A 21,661-nucleotide genomic window follows, 5' to 3' on the forward strand; every position below is an offset into this window, starting at 1 on the left:
AAATGTGTGTTTCTGAAAGTAATTGTATCTGCTTCTTTGTTGGAAAGTCTACACCATTATAACCGACAACTATAAGGAATTTTCTCAAGGAGTATTGTCAGGTCATTCACCAAACAGTTTTAAACAGATATCCTTATATCACTGCAGGAATATAAAGGTCAAGAACAATGAATAGTCAGTGCCGCTTTTACATGGTAAATACTAAGAAATTCTTAATTTTTAAGTTCTTGTGTATTTATTTTAGGACCCATAAAATTTTTCGTCACCACTTTAACTCAATTAAGCTTGATACAATTAAGTTATAATTAATGATATGCTGCTAACTTGGCTCTACTCCACACCAAAAAAGCCTGGATTTGTTGTGGTTGCCAATTTCCACAGTGTAAATTCTCCCAGAATTGTTAATCTCTCCTACAGCTTCCTAGAGTCTACATAAGATGATCCCAGCATACCACCAAGAGCTTTTTACTAGTGCAGTCTAGTTCTGAAGTTGTACCTAACCTTCTATTGATCATTTGATTAGATTATAAGGACACATTAATAAAGTACCTCTTAAGAAAACCTGTTTTAGAGAGAGTTGTAAAATTTAAAAGAAACTGATAAGAAGTAATTGATAAAGACCTATTTTAATTATTTTTTTCTCTTATTGATTCTAGAGAGAGGGGAAGGGAGGGAAAAAGAGTAAGAGAGAAACACTGATTGGTTGCTTCTCATATACACCTTGACTAGGGTCCAAACCCACAACTCAGGCATGTGCCCTGACCAGGAATAGAACCTGTGACATTTTGGTTTGCAGGAAGATATCCAACCACCTGAGCCACACTGGCCAGGGCCTATTTTAATTTCTAAAAGTGGACATTAGCACACAGGCAAATAGATGTTGTGTCATGTCAGTTGTTTGACCGCAAAGTGAGACTAGTTGGGCTGCTTTCCATATCCACCATTTATTTGAGTTCAGTTAACTCCTATGACAATCTCACACAAAAAGAATTCATGTCAGCCTCATGCTATCAGTTTTATGGAACCATTTTATTATCTACTTAAATTCCTTAAACTTAATTTTTAAAGAAAGTCTTATTTGCAAACGTTCTAAAGACAGTAGCCACCTGCAACATAGGCTTCCCTTCCTAATTGATATTAGTATAAATTTCTTCCTAGGAGTTGCATTTGGATTAAGTGTAGAAACCATCTACACTTGCTAAATTTCTGGGATGTTAGAGTGGATGAATAAGAAACAATGTACATATACATTGGGAAATAAAGATTGAGAGAATTCATAAAAAAGAGGGGAAGTCCGATATGATGAACTTGACACAGGAAGAAAAATAGCCTTGGTTGTCACAGGTCAGTAGAAACTCTGAATACAGCAATGAGGCTGTCACACAATTCTTGCACTTTTTTGCAATATTTCTAGGTTCTGGGGCTGAGAATATTAAGAGTTATTTCACTAAGTTTTATGAAACATATTTGGATTCAAGAGGCAAATACTTCAAGACATCTAACAACCCTTGTAGTTATAACTGATGCCATCTCCTCTAGAAATGGGCTCCTGGCGTCCTTTTTTTATGTGGTTGGATTTCATTTCCAGAAGTCAAGAAAGATAGTCCCGGTTGTGCCATTACAACCAGGATCAGGAATATACTTGAGAGCAAGAGGTCAAGTTCATTTCTAGTGTTCCATGAAAGTTTTTACCATTGTTATCAGTGAGCTCATGTCTGGAAAATTTGAATTTTACCAGGAGCTATGAACATAGAATAGCTTTAATTAAAGAAAAAAAATAGTCAATAATTGTTGGTTTGACATTTATAAGACAATAATTCTGGTAAAATCATAGTCCATGAAAGAAATGGAAAGTTCTATTATAGTATTACCAGAAGCTGAGAATAAAATTAATTTAACTTGAAATAAATCTTCACAGAAATTACAACAAACATACCGGGCAGCTTCCGAATATCTCTCCAGACATCTAAACACTGTTGCCTGACGAAGATGATTTCGGAAATAGGCTGGGTTTAAAACAATGCTCCTGTAAAAAGATAAAAGAAACGCAAATGTTATTAGGTTTTAAAACACAATTACCAGAAGTGTATAGAAATGAAATAACATGCATCCAATTTTATATACTATGTATTTTAAAAGATACTAGTGAGTGAAGCCCTTTTCTTCCTGTAATTGTCAGTGAAGACAAATAAACAAACGTTATTGAAAAGCTAATTAAGTTTGCATGATAAAAGCAATTTTATTTATAGTACTGGAGATCTTTTATGGATATGACAATAACAAAGAAGTTGAACCCAACTTATATTACATGTAATGCGTGTCATTATTTTATTTTCTTGTGTTACTAAATCAGGCAAAAATCACAGGTTATTTATGGTATGTCTATCTATCACAAAGGAAAAGGTTGCTAGCTACTGAATTTTCTTTCCAAGAAAGGAACTGGAATTTGGGTGACATGTTCTTTTGCACTCCATAATTAGTTTCTGCATCTTCCCCCGGTTGGATGACATAGTGGAAAGAAGGGAGCCCTATACTGTTTAAGGACTCTGGTCTTGACCTTGACAGTTTTGGTAAGGCCTTTATTAACTTTGGGTTTCCATTTTTCTCTTCAAGTAACATATCTTGATTATTCCTCTACCATTTCATAAAGTTCTGGAGCCTCAGGCCAAGCCTAGATGAGATGATGATCACTCCCCACCTGCCTTCTTCTCCTGGAGATGAACTGGTAGACCTTTTCCTTCCTTGCCGGGCACTGTCCAAGAACTCTGACATACTGAGGTGAACCAGACAGATGTAGACCATAGCCCATCACCGACTGAGGAGACAGTATTAGTGAAAGTTTGAAATGTAGTTTATATTAACAGTGTATTATGTTATTGATGTGGGGTAAAAAATGTTACAGAACTAACATGGGATTATTAAGCAATTTTCTTATAAGCCTTTTTTTAAAAAACAAGTTTGTGAGAATCTTTTGGAATTAGTTCATTACTAAAGTGGCTCTTAATCTTTTCTTGAGAGATTCACAGGGCTTTTTGAGAATCAGATGAAAGCTATAGACTTCTGTCCAGAATATTACACATAATTGCCAAAATTCATGGAATTCATTTGACCTATTAAGGCTATTTAAGAACTCCAGACTAAAAAAATACAGACAAAAATAATTCCATCCCCAGAAATATTGCTTGGGGAAAGAAAAAAGTAGGAAAGAACAGCTATCTGGCCCATGTGAAATTATAGAATTATGAGGTGAGGGATTGATTAAATAGTTAAGCTTACTCTAAGCACCAGTGAACAGAAACCAGAGAGGTTAAGGGACCTTTCTAAAATCATATACAATTAGTTAGTTGAAGAGCTTCAAGTTTGTTGTGTTTCCCATCTTTAGCCACAGCACTTTGTATTATACCTTATTGTCTTTCTTGTGATGATTTCTGAATTATATGGGTCTGATTTAGTGATGCTTCACTGTAATTTATAGCTAATAATTTGTACTAATTAATACATCAATTCCCCAAGAACAAAAATTATTTGCATTGGTGATTTCTGATTAAAATGATGGAAGTGTAAAAACTACTGTATGAGTTTATTCCATATCAATACCAAACCGATTCTTAATATTAATCAGAAAAGATATGTTTACAAAGCACGTTTGTATGTTTTATCCTTGTAAAAATAATCTTGTAAAAGTAGAGCAATCTAAGTAAGAGCAGAGCTCTGTCTAGTGGTCTGGGTCTTCCAAATCTAACTGGAACTTTTTCTTTCACACCAAATAATTCTTTCTTCTTACTATGTAATCATATATTCACTTAAGCATTTTTAGTAAGCACCTAAAAAATCCTTAATGAGTGGATGTTTCTAGTCTGACATTTTTTGCCCATGATGTAGTATTCTGGCTTTGCTAAGCTGTTCTCCAAAAATCTTGCTCTGCCAAAATTCTTTTGACCAAAATAGAAGGACGGGGAGTGGTAGGCAGAGTAGTAGTGAGGAAAGGGTTTAGTGAAAGAAGGAGGAGGGAGGGAAGAGTCATTAAATTAGCTTTTTGATGCAAGTGGAGGAGGAGATTTTTGTGGGTAACTGAGGGTTGGTGAAGGAGACACTGTTTCAGTGTGATTTTTAAAAAATTGCTTGTAATTTCAAGCCTTTTTATGATGTTGAAGAAATATAGTAGAGGACATGAGTTTAGAATCACTATTGCTAGAGCAAACTAGGTTCTTTTAACCATAACATCCTTAAGAGGGACCTACAGTCCTTAAGAGGGACCCAAAGAAAACCTGGACTCAGTCTACCCTGACATTTGGAGATACAATTATAAAAGAATGTTTAGACATTTGGGCTAAAATATTATATCTGGCTATTTATTGTTCTTGACTCTTACAATTACTGCAGCATTCACTGTGTGCTTATAATATGTCCTGTTAGATATTTGGCAAGAAAATGCTACTGGTAATTATGAAGCCTAGTTTTTACATTTTTATTAATTTTTGTGATGCTTTCTAAAATGACATACCTTTTTAAAGATGTATTTTATCTTGTGTATAACTTGTAGAAGAAATGTCAATTTAGCCTTTAAAAATTTCTTAGTCATTTATCATTTGATGCCATTTGGGGATCTGTAGGAGGCCGTCTATGATCAAAATGGACAATCTGACAGGGGCTGTAGTAAGAAGGAAAACAAAAACAAAAAACCTACAGTTATAACTAGAGAGAGAAGATCTCTGTGCTGAATGGCCTGAATTTTGTCAGAGAAGAAATGACTCTGATTTAGCTATGCAGATAAGGCTTTTGGTAAAAACAAGAACCATGTTAGAGAAAATCACTAAATTACAGAAGTCATCAAATTTTCGCCAGAAGAATGGACATAGCCTTAGTAATGGGCCATGATTGCTCACTTGATTGACTAACCCTATTTTAAGAGAAGGATCATGTGAAATGGTAAATATTACAATAGACAAAAGTTTTTTTTTTTTTATAAATTCAGACCCTATGGTGTATCTTATGCTTTTCATTTATTTTACTTACTAATGCTTTCAAATGTATCTTTTATATTAAAGTTTACATAACCCATATCTATGCATGTGTGTTTGTTTTGAGTCCTAAGGTCATAATGTTGTGAGGCCAGAGTATGTGTATTTTGGTGATTATTCAAGGTGGCTCAATTCACTTGTCAAATAACGTCTCCCAGTGGTTTGATATGCCATTTTATTATATTCCAAATTCATATGTGCCTTTAGATCAATGGCTGGACTTTGTACTGCACACTTTTGATCTGTCTGATTCTATGACAGAAACAAATTGTTTTAGTTACTGTCATTTAAAAATACACTTTAGTTACCTGATGGGAAAGACTTGCCTAATGTCCTCTTTTAAAAACAATTTGTTATCTAATATGACATATTCATTCTTCCCGATGAATTTTATAATCTTCATTTTTTAAGTTGCAAAATACAGCATTTGGTGTTTTTCATTGGTGTTTAAATGAAGGCATTAGATTAATTTGTAGAAAGAATAGATATTTTTGTACTATTGTCTTCCATCCAGGAATGTGACATTTCTCTTCTTAATTCAAATATTCTTCTCTAAAAACTTAGTAATGTTATTCTTGCTAATTCTGAATTTTTAAAATTATACATGAGAATTATACATGTGAATATATGTACATATGTTTACATTATATATGTATGTGTACATATATACCTTATTACTTAAAATATTTTCAGTAGCACCCAGTTGCTCATTAGAAATATAAAATTTTGAGTCTGCATCCTACATACTAAATTTGCATTTTAGCAAGACCATCAGGTGATTTGTATGTATACTAAAGTTTGAGAAGCACTACATATATGTAATATATATGAAATTATTCCATTATATTTCCTAATTTCTTTTTAAATTATATTTTATTGTTTATGCTACTACAGTTGTTCCAATTTACCCCCTTTGTATCCCTCCACCCAGCCCCCCACTCCATTAGGCAATCTCCTAATGTCAATGTCCATGGGACATGCATATATATGTTTTTTGGCTACTCTATTCCCTAGGCTGTACTTTACATCCCCATGACTATTCTGTAACTACAAATCTGTACTTCTTAATCCCTTCACATTTTTCACCCATCCCCATGACCCACCTCTCATGTAGCAACCATCAAAACATTCTTTTATCTATTATTCTGTTTCTGTTCTCCATGTTTATTATTTTAGATTCAATTTTTGATAGATATGTAGTTATTGCCATTTTATTGTTCAAATTTTTGATCTTCTTCTTCTTAAACAAGAGCCTTTAATGTTTCATATAATACTGGAGGTCATGGACTCCTTTAGCCTACTCTTGTCCAGGAAGCTCTTTATCTGTCCTTTGATTCTAAAAGAGAGCTTTGCTGGTTGGAGTAATCTTGGTTGCAGATCCTTGCTTTTCATCACTTTGGATATTTCTTGCCAATCCATTATAGCCTGCAAAGTTTCTTTTGAGAAATCAACTGACAGTCTTATGGGAGCTCCCATGTAGGTAACCAGCTGCTTTTCTCTTACTACTTTTAAGATTTTCTCTTCATATTTAACCTTTGGCATTTTAATTATGATGCATCTTGGTGTGGGCCTCTTTGGATTCATGTTGTTTGGGACTCTCTGAGCTTTCTGGACATGTATGTCTATTTCCTTCACCAAGTTTGGAAAGTTTACTGTTGTTTTTTCAAATACATTTCCAATTTCTTGCTCTTTCTCTTCTCTTCCAGCACTCCCATGAGGCAAATGTTGGTAACCTTGAAATTGTCCCAGAGGTTCCTTACACTATTTTCACTTTTTTGGATTCTTTTTTCTTCTTGGTGTTCTGATTGCTTTTTTTTTTTTTTTTTTTTTTTGCTTCCTTATGCTCCAATTTGTTGATTTGATTTTTGGCTTTATCCACTCTACTTTTGATTCCATGTAAATTGTTCTTTATTTAAATTAGTGTATCCTTTATTTCTGACTTGTTTTTTTTTTAATGCTGTTAAGGTTCTCTCTAAGTGTTTTGAGCATTCCTATAACCAGTGTTTTGAACTCTGCATCTAGTAGATCACTTGTCTCCACTTTGTTTAGTTCTTTTACTGGAGTTTGGTTCTGTTCCTTATCTGGGCCATGTTTCTTTGTCTTCTGATTATGGCAGCCTCCCTGTGTTTGTTTCTATGTATTAGGTAGAACTGCTATGTTTCCTAGGCTTCATAGAGTGGCATAATGTAGTTGGTGTCCTGTAGGATCTAGGCACAGTTCCTTCTATTACCGAAGCTGTGTACTGAAGGTGTGCCCACTGTGTGAGATGTGTACACCCTCCTGTTGTTGTTGAGCCTTGATTGCTGTTGGGACATCCAAGGTCTACCACTATTTTTTTTCTGTCTAAGGCCACCCAGAATCAGCTCCAGAATGATCTGCAGGTGACTACTGCGGATCATTAGTCACCTAATGATGACTAATCATTATCATCATTAATATGATAATGCAAAGGCAATATTGGTTTCATGTTCTTTGTTCTCATATTTACATATAGTTTCTAATTTTTAGAAAATAAACTTATTTTAAACTTTATTTAATTCTGTTGTATTGAAGTATAATTTGCATGCAGTAGTATTCACCCTTTTAAAAGTATACAGTTTGATGCATTCTGACAAATTTATAATTGTCACCATGATAAAGGTACAGGATATTTCCAGTGACACCAAAACATGATATCTTTATGGATAAGGTGGTGACATTTATGCTGGATAATGGCATCATTCAGTAGATTACAAGTGGTTGAACAACTGATCAATACTCCTGAAGGGTGGTCTGGGTTATTATGAAAGGAGGAATTTAATGGCTTATTCTTAGGCCTTTTTGTGGATAACACATCCATTAGTAACTAAGGGTTGAGAAATTGAAAGACTGCCTATAAAATTTTCAGATGGTATAGCCATAAATCCTACCTAACAAGTAACTAATATCACTGATGGCAGAAGCTAAGTTCAAAATGATCTGGACTGGCTAAAAGTAAAAACTTTATGTTATGAATGTTAAAAAAATCAGTTTTATAAATATAATCACAGCTTGAGTATGACCATGTGAAAAAAGTCTGAATATTCAAACCAAGTCTACAAGCAAAATATGATATAACCATATGATAAACTATAACAACTGTAAATAAAATTTTACATGAAATCAATCAAAGGTATTGGGTCCAAATAATATATGATATTTTCACTGAACTGCCCCTTAGCCATACAGTGTCTTGAATCTACAGTTCAGATCATCTGTGAGGGTCATCATCATATTGGAGTTTGTCTAGAGTGTCCAATGGGTCTGAAGGACACTGTGTGAAAAATATGGAATGAAAATGATACATTTAGGCAGTTAATTCAGACTAGAGGAGACTAAGTAATCCCAAACACAAAGACCTACCATATTATTCTATTATTTTATTCTATATAATTATTCTATCTAATACCAGATGAGGCCAGGCCAAAACCAGTGTTATAATGTAAATAGTTTAGTTCAACATAAAGAAATACTTATTAATCAGTGATGCAACAGGCTTTGAGGAGAGTTTCTTATCACCAGAAACATTTAAGTGACATTTAGAATGCCATCTGTCAGGATATGGAGAAGAAATTCTTGACTGTGTGGGAGATGAGACTAAATGTATTTCAAGTATAATCACATAACTCCCTTATAATACATTGTTGAGCACTGTGAAGGCTCTGAGTTTTTCCCTACTTGCAAATTAACAAGTCAGCCTGACATAGAGTTTCATGGATTCTCATAGAAGACATGAACCTCCAGGGCCAGAGACAAAGGAGAGTTTCTCAGTCATAGCAATGGCAATAGGCAGTGTATCAGTCTTTTGTTGTACTGCTACAATTCTCAGAGGGCAATGAAAGAAGGCCAGGCAACGCCTTCATGTGCAGTGGGTTGCATTACAGGAGAGGAATGCTGAGCTTATGTAATGTAACCCTTTTACATTCAGCTGTGAGCAGGCCTATCTCAACTCTAGAGGGAGACACTAACTCCATCTTCCAAGGCTGTAGGCAGACTTGACTTTTCTTCCAAAGCTGTTTACTACATTATCTTTTTCTTTCTTTATTTATATACTCTTATTGTTGTTTAGTCACAATTGTCCCCATTTTTTCCCCATTACTCTCTCTTGTCCTGCCCAACTCCCACCTCCCATAGTCTAGAGCAAACACCAGTTAGTGCCTTTTTCAAAGAATATGCAAAAAAAGCAAGAGACCCATGGAAAATTTTCTCCCTACATAGATAATTTTGTTCAGATACAAGAATACTATTTGTTCTATCCATGCCTTTAACAAATAAAAAGAGTTCATAACAAGGTCCAAAATATTAAAATATCACACAAAAATGACAAATGCCTAATGTTGAAAAGTGAGTAATTACATTATCATCTATTTGTATTCCATTCTAGAAAGAGTTAAAGGCAGTGTATAGAATACTTAGGTTAAAGTAAAAATAACCCACAGGGAACAAAAGAATAAATAGATGAATTGGATTATATCAAAATACTGTAAGAATGAAAAGGTAACCCATGAAATTCGAGAAAATATTTGCAAATCATAACATCTGAGAAGGGGTTAATGTAAAGAATAAATAAGGAGCTTTTATAACTCAACAATAAAAAAACAATTAAAAAACAAGCAAAGGATGAGAATAGACATTTCTTCAAAGATGATATACAAATGGCCAATAAGCACATGGAAAATGCTCAAAGTCACTAATTAAGGAAATGCAAATCAAAACCACAATAAGATACCACCTCACACTCATTAGAATGATTATCAAAAAACAGAAAATAACTAGAGTTGGTAAGAATATGGAGAAATTGGAACCCTGTGCATGGTGTGTGGGAATGTGAAATGATGCAGCTGTTATGGAAAACAGTATGACAATTCCTCAGAATATTAAAAATAGAATTATAATATGATTCAGCAATTCCACTTCTATGTATGTACCTAAAAATTGAAATACGGGTTTTGAAGATGTACCCCCATGCTCATAGCAACATATTTTACAATAGCTAAAAGGTCGAAGCATCATAAGTGTCCATCAACAGTTGAGTGCATAAATACAATGTAACATATATCGATACATACAATAGAATATTATTCAGACTTAAGAAGGGAAATTCGTATACATACCACATGTGGATGAATCTTCAAGACAGTATGCTAGATTAAATAAACCAATCACAAGAAACAAAGGCTGTGTAATTTCACTTATATGAGTTACCTAGAGTAGATAAATTCATACAGACATTGGGTTGAATGCTGATTGCCAGGGGCTGAAGTGAGAGGGGAATGGGGGGTGGTTGTTTCACAGTATGGAGTTTTAAATCTGCAAGATGAAGAGTTCTACAGATTGGTTGTACAACAATGTGAATATACTTAACATTATTGAATCACACATTAAAGAATGGGTAAGATGGTAAATTTTATGTTATGTGCGTTTTATAATAATTAAAAATTTAAAAAAGAATGAGAAAAGCAAGATTAAATGTAGGAGAGTTAAGATGTAGGCTGGGTGAGATCAGCACACAAAATCTAAGATTCTAAGAGGTTGGTTGAGATGGACTACACATTTTCATCTAGATTTGCTGGTAGCTAATGAAACGAGGGTATATAGTTTGTTTTAAATAAGCCAGTTGCTCAATTCAAATATTTCTTGCAGTATAATCAGAAAGATCACCTTATCCAAAGATGCGCTATAATGAAACAATCTGTCCTCAGTAACAGATTTACAGAAAAATCAGAAAGTGTTCCATACGGTTGCTTTTTAGAGCTTCTTTCAGCATGGGTTGTTGGCATAATACTAAATCTCAATTTAGTAACCTAAGTTCTGGGTAGGTGGAAGGAATGGGAATGTAAAGAAAACTCCGGCAATACTGCTCTCACTACACAAGAATCCAGTGAAGTCTTAGTGATTGTGTCTTATTTGGTCACTTGGTTCACTGCAAAGGATTGATGATTAGAGTTAAAAGCTACAATAAAGAACAACAGTCCTCAACCTATGGAGAAGAATTGAGAAGTCTATTGCTCACTTTAAATACCTTATATTGACAAGCAAGACAGAACAATAGAATGGCCTGGTTTAATTTGCATGGGAGAAATGGAACTATTTTATAAAGTATTAGAGCATAAAATTAGAATTAAGGACATTGGTTTTTGAAATAGTAAAATTATGGTGGATTGTTGTTGAATAAAGCATATAGCCCTGCCAAAACAGTGGCAAAGAATGTTTTTGCAAAAGCATAAAAGTAAAACTTAGCTCTTTGAGGAAACAGCAAGAAGAAACAATTCTCACATATGTTTGAAATCCCAGCATGTACATGGCATAGAAGAGGTTTAGAGAAGACGCCAAACAAAGGAGTAACTCAAATATCATCCTTGATGTTTTGCCTCCCCATTACAATTAATTGTACATGGAACATATTAAATATGAAAAACATGAATTACTCAATTGAACAACAAATAGCTTATTTATTTACATGATCAAGACTCAAAGGGATATTTAAAAAATTATTTTCACAGTACTGAAAAATATATAGTTAGAAGGGAGATGTTATATTGTCTTCTTTATAGAGTTAGTAATACACATTAAAGATTGATTAAGATCTATGTTTAAGCACATTTTACTTTACATTTTGAGATTTCTTTGCTTAGGAAAATGAAACAAAGGTTAAAGAATTCAAATAAATTTAATGGGTCATCAATACCAAGAAATAGGAAACTTTAGAAGGAAGCCACTTTTTAGTCTTCAATATCTTCCCAAAACATGAATATTATCAGTTAATATGCATCAAATAATCACCAAAAATAAGTACGACATTCTACTGGATCTTTAGAAGTGTGCAGTAATATGCTTTTTTGAGCAATGGAGAATATGGAGAATATTTCTTTATTTTTTGTTACCTTAATTACTCTGTATCAGTTGGAGACCTCTCCATAATAGGAAGTAATGCTCACCAAAAATTATCTCTCTAAGTTCACACCCAGCAAATACTTGACACATGTGGTCACTCAGTGAATGTCTCTGGAATAAAACAATGCTACCTAGTGACTGAACATACTTTTCCAAAGGGGACACCAAAGACCCTAATCTTCTCTAAGATTCTCTGATGAGATCTACATCTGTTGAGACCTGAATCTACCAAGGGCCCCTCTCCACTGACTTTTGCACCTGTATCCCAGTTGAATGGCAGCTCTATACAATCTCGTAATTCCTAACTGTGTGCAGATGTGATCGGGCATGAAAGACAGTTTATATAATTAGAAGGTATAGAGGTAGATAAGTAGGGCTTTTGAGGAAAAATTCCAATACGAAATTGTTTTTCGTAATTTGAAATCAGAAAAATACCCCTACATGTTTGCAGACTGTAATTGTGCTTTCCCATGTTTTTCTCTCTCTGTCAAAGGCCTGGACAGAGTAAACATGAAATGAATCCCCATTTATTTTTCATCTACATTGTAATCCAAAGACTGTCCAGTAAAAGCTGTTAGTAAATCACTTGGTCAGTTCTTGCAACAAAACAGTCTTTTAAGTAATACAGTATATCAACCTATCTTTTGACATTTTCATTTTTTCATTCTTGACATGTTCTCTTAAAAAAATAATAGTGTTGGCCTTATAATCTTTTCTTCAGGATCCGTGAACCAAACACCAGCTATCAACGCTCCTGTAGAAAAGCTATCAAGATTCAGAAACCAAAGGTGTAGATGTAAAGTCTTGTTCATCTGTCTATGTAACATTGAGGGGCTGGGGTGCATTAGCAATGGCGGTGGCTCAAGAACGGCCTGACACATACCATGTTTCTTCTGTTCTCGGTGTTACTTTGGTGGGATACATTTTAGAATGATTACTTTGACAAGTACAATTAATACATTTCCCTCTGTTCTAACCTACCAGAATGATTCATTCAGATACAATTAATGAGTATAAACCATGTTCCAGACACCGTACAGTTTTTAAAGAAAAGAGCCAGAAGGGTAAATTCGAACTTAAATTAATATGTTGAGTAGGCCTATTATATAGAAATAAATGTCTTCTTGCCCTCTATTATTATTTATGCTGCATTCAACAGGCAATTACACAAGAACTTTTAAAGTAGATTGAAATAAAATGTAATGAATTCTATTAGATAGTTTCATGAGACAATGAAATGAGATGCTTATTTTTTTAGAGTCTGAGAATTAGATTTTTGACAGCAAAATCAAAACTATTTGTCTATTATTGAGCATTAAAATTGCTCATATTAACATTATTATTTTTTGGTTTGGAGACTAATAAATGACATCCAGGTAAGAATATTTTTTATCTACTAAAAGCTCCCCTGTAGCTCCTAAACCAAAGGAGAAACATGAATGTAACTCTTAGGGCTTATGAAGCATTTGGAATTCCCTTTGTTGAAGTAACAGAATTAGCAGAATTATCCCACAATAGGCACTGTGTGTACACAGCGTCCATCCTGGCTAACCCCCTAGATTATATACCGTGGTTTGCAAGTTTACAATCAAATTGGAATTGGATGTGGACTTTGATTATGGAAAAAGCTCTCATTGTTGGATTCAACGTTTAGTTATAAACCAAATTGCCATTACTTAAAATGACTTTATTTAGGCCAGTCTACTGTTTATGAGAATTTTAATGGTTTCTCTTTGAATACAGAGGGTTTTCTAATGTGTTTATGAATCCTTCGTTACTGACAACGATAACTAAATCTCCCACTTGACATTCTACAATATATCTATTCTCTTTGGCTCAAAGTACTGAGCTGTAACCTGTTGTGACTCGTACCAAGTAAAGTGTCATAGCACAGTACTTTGGAAAGAACACATTTTCTGAACTTCTTTAAAAGTTCTGCCATTTCTGTGAATATAATGACAACTGCATATATTGTACTTGTTTTCTTTAAAGAGCTATGTTAGGCAATAAACAACTAGCTCCCTAATGGGAGTATTAACCCAATTGTGAAAAACCATACAAATACATACATAACCAACAATAAATGCACTGAAACAGGAGTTACATTGTTAGATGCACACAAAGGAGATGGAAAGAACAAAAGGTTTGGGAAAAGGGTCTACAATGGCAGAAAATATAAAACTTGGAAATAAATATGGAGGAAGTGAATTTTGAGCTGAAATTTGGAATGTTCACAATTAGGGAAGAGTGGTAGAAAATCCAAATTGGCAAAGTAGCCCCCAAATCACTTAGTGATAGAGTATGGCAAACGATATTAAAAACTTCCATGTAAATTTGGTTGACAAAAGTAATAAATTGACTATCAGTGGAGGCAGGAACTTATTAAGATTCTGTTCATTAGTTAAAGGATTTTTAATGTTATGGAAGAATTTACTAATGCTTCAGGGATTACAAGCAAGCATGTGATGGAAATGTTTTTTAAGAAGACAACCACTGCAACTACCTGAAGAAAGATGAGAGACACAAAAGTGGGAGGATGCTGAGGACGCCATGAACTAGACGCTGGTATAGAGGTTCTCCAAGCACGGCCTGCAGATTCCCAAGGGTTCCTAGCCCCTTTCAGAGGGCTCACAGTGTTGTTATCATTTTCGTAATGATAGTAAGGCATTCCTTTCCCTTTTCACTGTATCGACATTTGCACTAATGTCACAAAAGCCATGGTGTGGAATACTCCAGGCTCTTTTTCAGAAATCAAATCAGTGATGGCAAACTGTTTTAGTCTCATTGAGTGTACTCCTTACTAATTGAATACACTCCCCTCTTGCCCCCCCCCCATTATAAATCTCAACCCTTGAGATTTAGAGTTGTCTTTTTTAATACTCAGCATGACCAGATGGGCCATATGCATGAAGCACTTCTCTCAGGCACAGCGACGACGTGTAACACCGGTCTTGAGGAAAGCACTTGCCCCAGTGTTTGCATTTCTGAGCTGACTTAGTCACTGTTTCCGTGGAACACCACCTTTTACTCAGCAGAACAACTAACAAACTATGATTCTCAGACTTGGAATTCGGCAGACGTTTCTCAGAAATAAAATGTGTGCCTGTCACTTAAAGGAACACAACTGACATTATTTATTGCCAGTGATAAAAGTTTGAGCTTTCAAGTAAAAATTAGAATTTTGAGAAACTTGCATCTTTCACTGTGAGCTGACAGTTAACCAATGCTTAAGGACTTTTCTGATGAGATTGGTGATATTAACGTGCAATTTAAAAAATTTATTATTGCATAACCGAACTCTGCATAATAGAAATTTGCTAATGATACATTATTTTCCAAATAACCAATATATGATGTTACTAACTCATGCATGGGTAAACAATCCATTCAAAGTGTGAGGAAGACTAAATGACTTTTAATGTAGCAGAGCACAGGCTGATATGATTTCAGAATCTATATTGCAGTTAATCTTTAAGAAAATACCCCTTGTTAAGTCTTGGTGTATTATCAAAGAAGATTACTCAAGATTATCTAAAAAGTCTATTAGCATTCTCTTTCTTTTCTAAATATACATCTGAGTCAGACTAGATTTTCTTCATATAGTTCAACCACATTAAAACAGACTGAATGCAGAATCAGATATGGCAATCCAGTTTCCTTTTATAATGCCACACATTAATTTTGTATAGAATATGTATTTTATGTTAACATGTCATGGTTTTATTATTATTTTTAAATCAATAACTAAATATTTTTAAATTTCTGCATTTTAATTTCTAATGTGGTAAATATTTATAGACATAACCCACATAAAGTAAAAGCTCTGTGGCATCTTCGATAATGTTTAAAAATAAAGTGGGATCATAAGACCCGCTGGAGGACAAGTAAGTAGTAAAACCTGGAACGAAGGCTCTAACTGTGCAAATGAAGACGAAGAGGCACAGGGGACTTGCTTGTTTAATAATTTGCATTGTAACACACCATCCTTTTGACCTCTCTCCGGAAACCAAAATACCCCTTCTCTTTTTTGGGCTCCATACAGGGGACTTCTCAATGTGATTCTCACATTACTTTCTTTCCAAAATCCAAAAACTACTTTATAGAGCCTATCTGTTTTAAACAGGCTCTACGAGGAAAGCTCCTTAGGGAATCTAAAAGTCTAAAACTCATAAAGATCAAGGTTAAATAAATAGTAAAGTTACATATTAGACTTCTTTTATCTGCTAACATCGTATAATGAAACACCAAAAAGAAAAAAAAATCAAATGCTACTGTGAAATCTATTGTCTTTTATAGAAGTCATGTTTTCTAACGAAAGCTCAATACTTTGTAATAGTTTAAGAACATTTCTTAAAATATCTAATTTACAAAATTATTTTGTCTCAGGTAACCTAGAAAAGGCACATGGTCTGCATTCCCTCCAGTGAGGAAGTTCCCTAAGGAATGTACGTCACACTGTAACAGGCAGTGCCATCAAGGAGACTTTTTCCCCCAAACTAAAGGTATTATAACTTAACATATGGCTGCTGTCCTGAGTGCTGTGAGAAACAGGGAAAAGTCACAGGCCAAACACGAGGGTGAACAGGAAGAACTCTTGCTACAGCACCAGCAGAGGAAGTGAGAAAGAGTTTAGATAAATACAGCAGTAACGGTATAGCCCCAGGATTTGCAAAATGTTAATTGAGGCTGGTACTATGTTGTCAACAATATAAAATATCCCCCCAAATACCCTTATCCATGAAACACATATTCATGAAATACATGAAGTAAAATGAATAGTAGAATGGCACCTTTATTTGTAAGGCAGGCAGCTAAGGGAAAACATTAGAGTGAGAACAAGTTGGGCGCACCCAACAGGAGATTTCTACCTGGGAAAAAAGGTAAAAAGAAAACTGAAATATCAAAGACAGGCTGACAAGAGCTAAACAATAATTGCTCTATAAAAACTGGTCTGCTTCTAGTTTGTCTCCTGTTTCAAGTAGCCCTATATGTAATAGCTTATGTGATTTCTCCATGCCAAATAGCCCAGAAAAGATCCTGAGGGCAGAAAGGGTGGAAAAACATTGAGGAAAGTTGCTTTGAGAATAAGACACAAACGTCAATTTTATAGTTTATCCCGGGAAGAAGCTTTCGTCCCTTAAAAGAGTGTTGGTTAAATATGGAAATGTCGGTAGTTCTCCAATTAACAAATAATTCCTTAATTATTCTTAACATTTTTGAACATCCAGTATTCATCAACTTCTTGTACTTCCCCACACTTCTTCAGTTTTAGTACTGCTCTTGACCTATTCCATTTTCTAACGTCGTGTCTGGAAATCTTTTTGTATGTAAAGGCAGCAAATTAGGAGGCTAAAAACAAATGTCCCCAAGGGGACTACTAAAATAGTGTTCGCTTTGTTGGTGAGCATCAGCTAGGCTGGCTGCTCACTAGGTTAAGCAGAGCAAATGTGCTCACGATGAAAAGAAGTTTGTGAATTCTGGAATCGTGTAAAATTTCAGGTTGGTCACCCGATGTCCTTAAAAGTAAACACAATGTTGAGTTTAAAGTTAAGATTGGCACAAATATTTTCCATTTGCAAAACATTTTCCCATCTATAATATCATTTGACCCCTGTTGCAAATATTAAGGAAGGTAATGTTCAGAAATGCAGAACTGAGGCAAAGAAAAGTTAAGTGACTCGTGAAAGTCAAGGTTAGTTAGTGATTTTGCAGGAACTCAAATCCAGACCTTTGCTTGTTGAACTTTGTTTAACTGCATTACAAGGAAATTTACAGCTCCTTTTCTTTATTTGTATTTACAGAATCAATTCTGAAAAATGTAGAAATTGAAAAAAATCAGTTGACCTTGCAAGAAGTAGAAACAAACACATCTCTTCTGTTCTCATTTGTACTTACCCCAGGCCAAGCGATTGACATGCTTTAGAATATTTCAAGTACACAATGCTTTTAATATCCCAGTGAGAATTTACAGAGGAAGAGGTTGCAGAAAGGCTAAGTGATTTGTTTAGCCCATCAGAATGGATTTTAGAGCTGGTGTGTTAGAAAGTGGGAAACGAATATAATAGAATCATATTACAACAACATAGGAAGAAACCCCCCCACAAAGAGTGTCTGTGCAGCCTTCTTGTCATCTCTGAGGATTGGATCAAAATGAACATGTCCTGAAGGCAGCACTTAGTATGGGAGCTGTGCATGAGCACCCCCTGCTCTGTTTTTCAAGAACAACAGGGTAATCAAAAGCAGGGGAGCAAGCCAACACAGACTGGTAAATTTACCTTCTAAAGACAGACAGATGCGTTGTTGCGTAAGAATACTATGCCGTTCCATGAATATACTGCTTCCTCATGTATAAACCATTTTTTTTATTAATGGGTTAATGAGAAGGAAGATAAACGCCAAATGGATACTGACACCAGAGTTAAGACTACACTAAATTGTTAGGAGAGAAAGAGAGGAAGCTAGGACGAGACATAAAGCATCAAGCAAGATGATTGTAAACTAAAATGCATTCAATTTGAATATAAAGTTAGAAGATGAATATATGGGTGAAGAGCCATGGAAGGAATGGCAAAGTCTAATCGAGGCAATATAAGAATGCCATAGGTAGAGTTATTTTAATTAATCTATTGCAAGCTCTGTATAGTGAAAAAAAATACAAAAGCATGAAAGTTTGCAAATATATTTAATATAAATAGAGTATGATCCTTATATCACATCTTTTGCAACTTAGGCAACTCAAGGAATCTGATTCAGTTTTAGAACCTGCCTATTACTGAAGACTCTAGACGGGGTCAATCTGTTTTTCTACATTTTCTGCCTTAAAATTTTCCTCTCATCAATGCAACTGTTGTCTTCTCCCCATCCTTCCTTCCTCCTTTCCTCCTTCTCTCCCTTCTCCCTTTTTCCTTTCTCCTCCTTTTCTTCTCCTCCTCCTTCTATTCACCCTCCCCTTGTCCTTCTGTTTCTCCTCCTTCCCCTTTTCCTACTTCTCTTCTTCCCTCTCTTCCTCCTCCTCCTTCTTCAGGAAAAAAAACTTCTAATAAGATGAGTGAACCATCAAGGCCCTGCTTCTGGTCTTGCTAAGATAAGCAAATGATGATTCTTAGACACTTATAATCTGTATTCCTTGGCTAGTATATGACCATATTTAATTATTTTTTTGGAATTTATTTGCTCTAATTTTCATTCTCTTTTTCCTTAAAATTTGTTTACACAATTAAGACTGTGTGTTTACCTTGAAAAACTTATTTATTAATTTATGTGATAATCACAAAGAAGAGGCTGGGCTTTAGGTAAAATGAAGAAAAGTGTAGATATATGTTAGAGTCTTGTGATTTTTACCACAAATCACAAGCTGTGTTGAATCAATATTGTTCAGTAAAGGAGAACCAAGATGGCGGCGTAGGTAGACACACTGCGCCTCCTCGCACAACCAGAACTGACAGAGAATCGAACAGCAAGGGGGACCAACACCAAGAAAATAGAAAATAAACATTCATCCAGACTGGTAGGAGGGGCGGAGACGGGCACCGGGGTGGAGAGGACTCGCGTGGCTGTGGCGGGACTGAGACTGGCGGAGTGTGGGACAAATGGCGCAGGCAGTCCGAGCACTAGCAGACCCTGCGGCCCCACATTTGCACAGATAAACCCAGAGGGCCGGACTCAGAGTGGCAGAGATCGGGACAGGCAGAGCAGCGGGTAGCACCCCGCGGCCCCACATTCGTGCACAGATAAACCGGGACGAACGGGAAGCAGATCGCGTAACCCAGGGCTCCAGCACGGGAGAAATAAAGCCTCAAACCTCTGATTGAAAACGCCCGTGGGCGTTGGGGCGGCAGCAGGAGAGACTCCTAGCCTCGCAGGAGAGGTTGTTGGAGAGACCCACAGGGGCCTAGAGTGTGCACAGGCCCACTTACTCGGGAACCAGCACCAGAGTGGCCCAGTATGATTGTGGGTAGCGGAGTGAAAGATTGAAATCCGGAGGAGAGTGAGGCGGGCGCCATTGCTCCCACTCGGCCCCTCCCCCACTTACAGCGTCACAGCGCAGCAACCAGCATTACCCCACCCCTGGGAACACCTAAGGCTCCGCCCCTTAAAGTAACAGACACGCCAAGACAAAAAAAAAAAAAAAAATGGCCCAAATGACAGAACACTTCAAAGCTCCAGAAAAAATACAACTAAGCGACGAAGAGATAGCCAACCTATCGGATGCACAGTTCAAAGCACTGGTTATCAATATGCTCACAGACTTGGTTGAATCTATTCGAAAAACAGATGAAAAAATGAAGCCTATGCTAAGAGAAACAAAGGAAAATGTACAGGGAACCAATAGTGATGAGAAGGAAACTGGGACTCAATTCAATGGTGTGGACCAGAAGGAAGAAACGAACACCCAACCAGAAAAGAATGAAGAAACAAGAACTTGGAAAAATGAGGAGAGGCTTAAGAACCTCCCGGACGCCTTGAAACGTTCCAACATCCGAATTATAGGGGTGCCAAAAGGAGAAGAGGAAGAACAAAAAATTGAAAACTTATTTGAACAAATAATGAAGGAGAACTTCCCTAATCTGGCAAAGGAAATAGACTTCTGGGAAGTCCAGGAAGCTCAGAGAGTCCCAAAGAAGCTGGACCCAAGGAGGAACACACCAAGGCACATCATAATTACATTACCCAAGATTAAACGCAAGGACCTACATCCAAGATTACTGTATCCAGCAAAGCTATCACTTAGAATGGAAGGGAAGATAAAGTGCTTCTCAGATAAGGTCAAGTTAAAGAAGTTCATCATCACCAAGCCCTTATTATATGAAATGTTAAAGGGAGTTACCTAAGAAAAAGAAGATCAAAAATAGGAACAGTAAAAATGACAGCAAACTCACAGTTATTAATGGCCACACATAAAACAAAAACGAGAGCAAACTAGGCAAACAACTAGAACATGAGGGTTGTCATTAAGGGAGTGGGAGGGGGAGGGGGGGAAAGGTACAGAGAATAAGTAGCATAGATGATAGGTGGAAAATAGACAGGGGGAGGGTAAAAATAGTGTAGGAAATGTAGAAGCCAAAGAACTTATAAGTATGACCCATGGACATGAACTATAGGGGGGGAATGTGGGAGGGAGGGGGGTGGGCAGGATGGAGTGGAGTGGGGGGGGGAAATGGGACAACTGTAATAGCATAATCAATAAATACATTTAAAAAAAAAAAAAATATTGTTCAGTAGACTTGCTAAATATTATTCTAAATCACACATGAGGAAAGCAAGTCTTTTGAAAACAATCAGTAAAATGGTAGTTGAGTCTAGTTTTTATGATATCAAGACGATGATGCCCACTACCTCCCACTGCAATCTCAACCTGTAAGGGAACCCCTCCAGATTTTAAATATGCCGTGATTTTTATATCATTTTCTGGATGAAATGAAATGACAGCCAGAATTTTTAGAAGAAAGAAAAATTACTGTGATGGCGTAGGTTTGCTGGAATTTAGTTCCCTTATCTGGAAAATGGTAGTAAGGAAACCTCAGGAAATTTTTAGAAGAATTAGCTGTGATAGCATATGAAGTGCCTAATTCATGCCTGCCACATGGTAGGAGTTCAGTAAATGCTTGCTTTTGTTCTGCCTTGAGAATTATTTCTTAATTTGGTCAACTTTACACTGCAGACCGGTATTGTGGCTATTCTCTGAAGTATGATACGGTGAACATACTCTGTCCTTCCGCAGAAATTGG

General features: G+C 35.8%; 1 protein-coding gene across 1 annotated transcript in view; it reads right to left on the reverse strand.

The window, feature by feature from the left end:
- The window catches only part of SPATA16 (spermatogenesis associated 16), a 183,180-nt gene that overhangs the window by 113,458 nt on the left and 48,061 nt on the right, over positions 1–21,661 (reverse strand). Inside the window, exon 3 of the mRNA XM_071220230.1 lies at positions 1,937–2,026. Within this exon, the coding sequence (XP_071076331.1) occupies positions 1,937–2,026 (90 nt within the window). The remainder of the gene's footprint in view (positions 1–1,936; positions 2,027–21,661) is intronic.

Source organism: Desmodus rotundus, chromosome 2 (assembly GCF_022682495.2).
Source record: "Desmodus rotundus isolate HL8 chromosome 2, HLdesRot8A.1, whole genome shotgun sequence".
In the NCBI taxonomy this organism is placed as follows: Eukaryota; Metazoa; Chordata; class Mammalia; order Chiroptera; family Phyllostomidae; genus Desmodus; species Desmodus rotundus.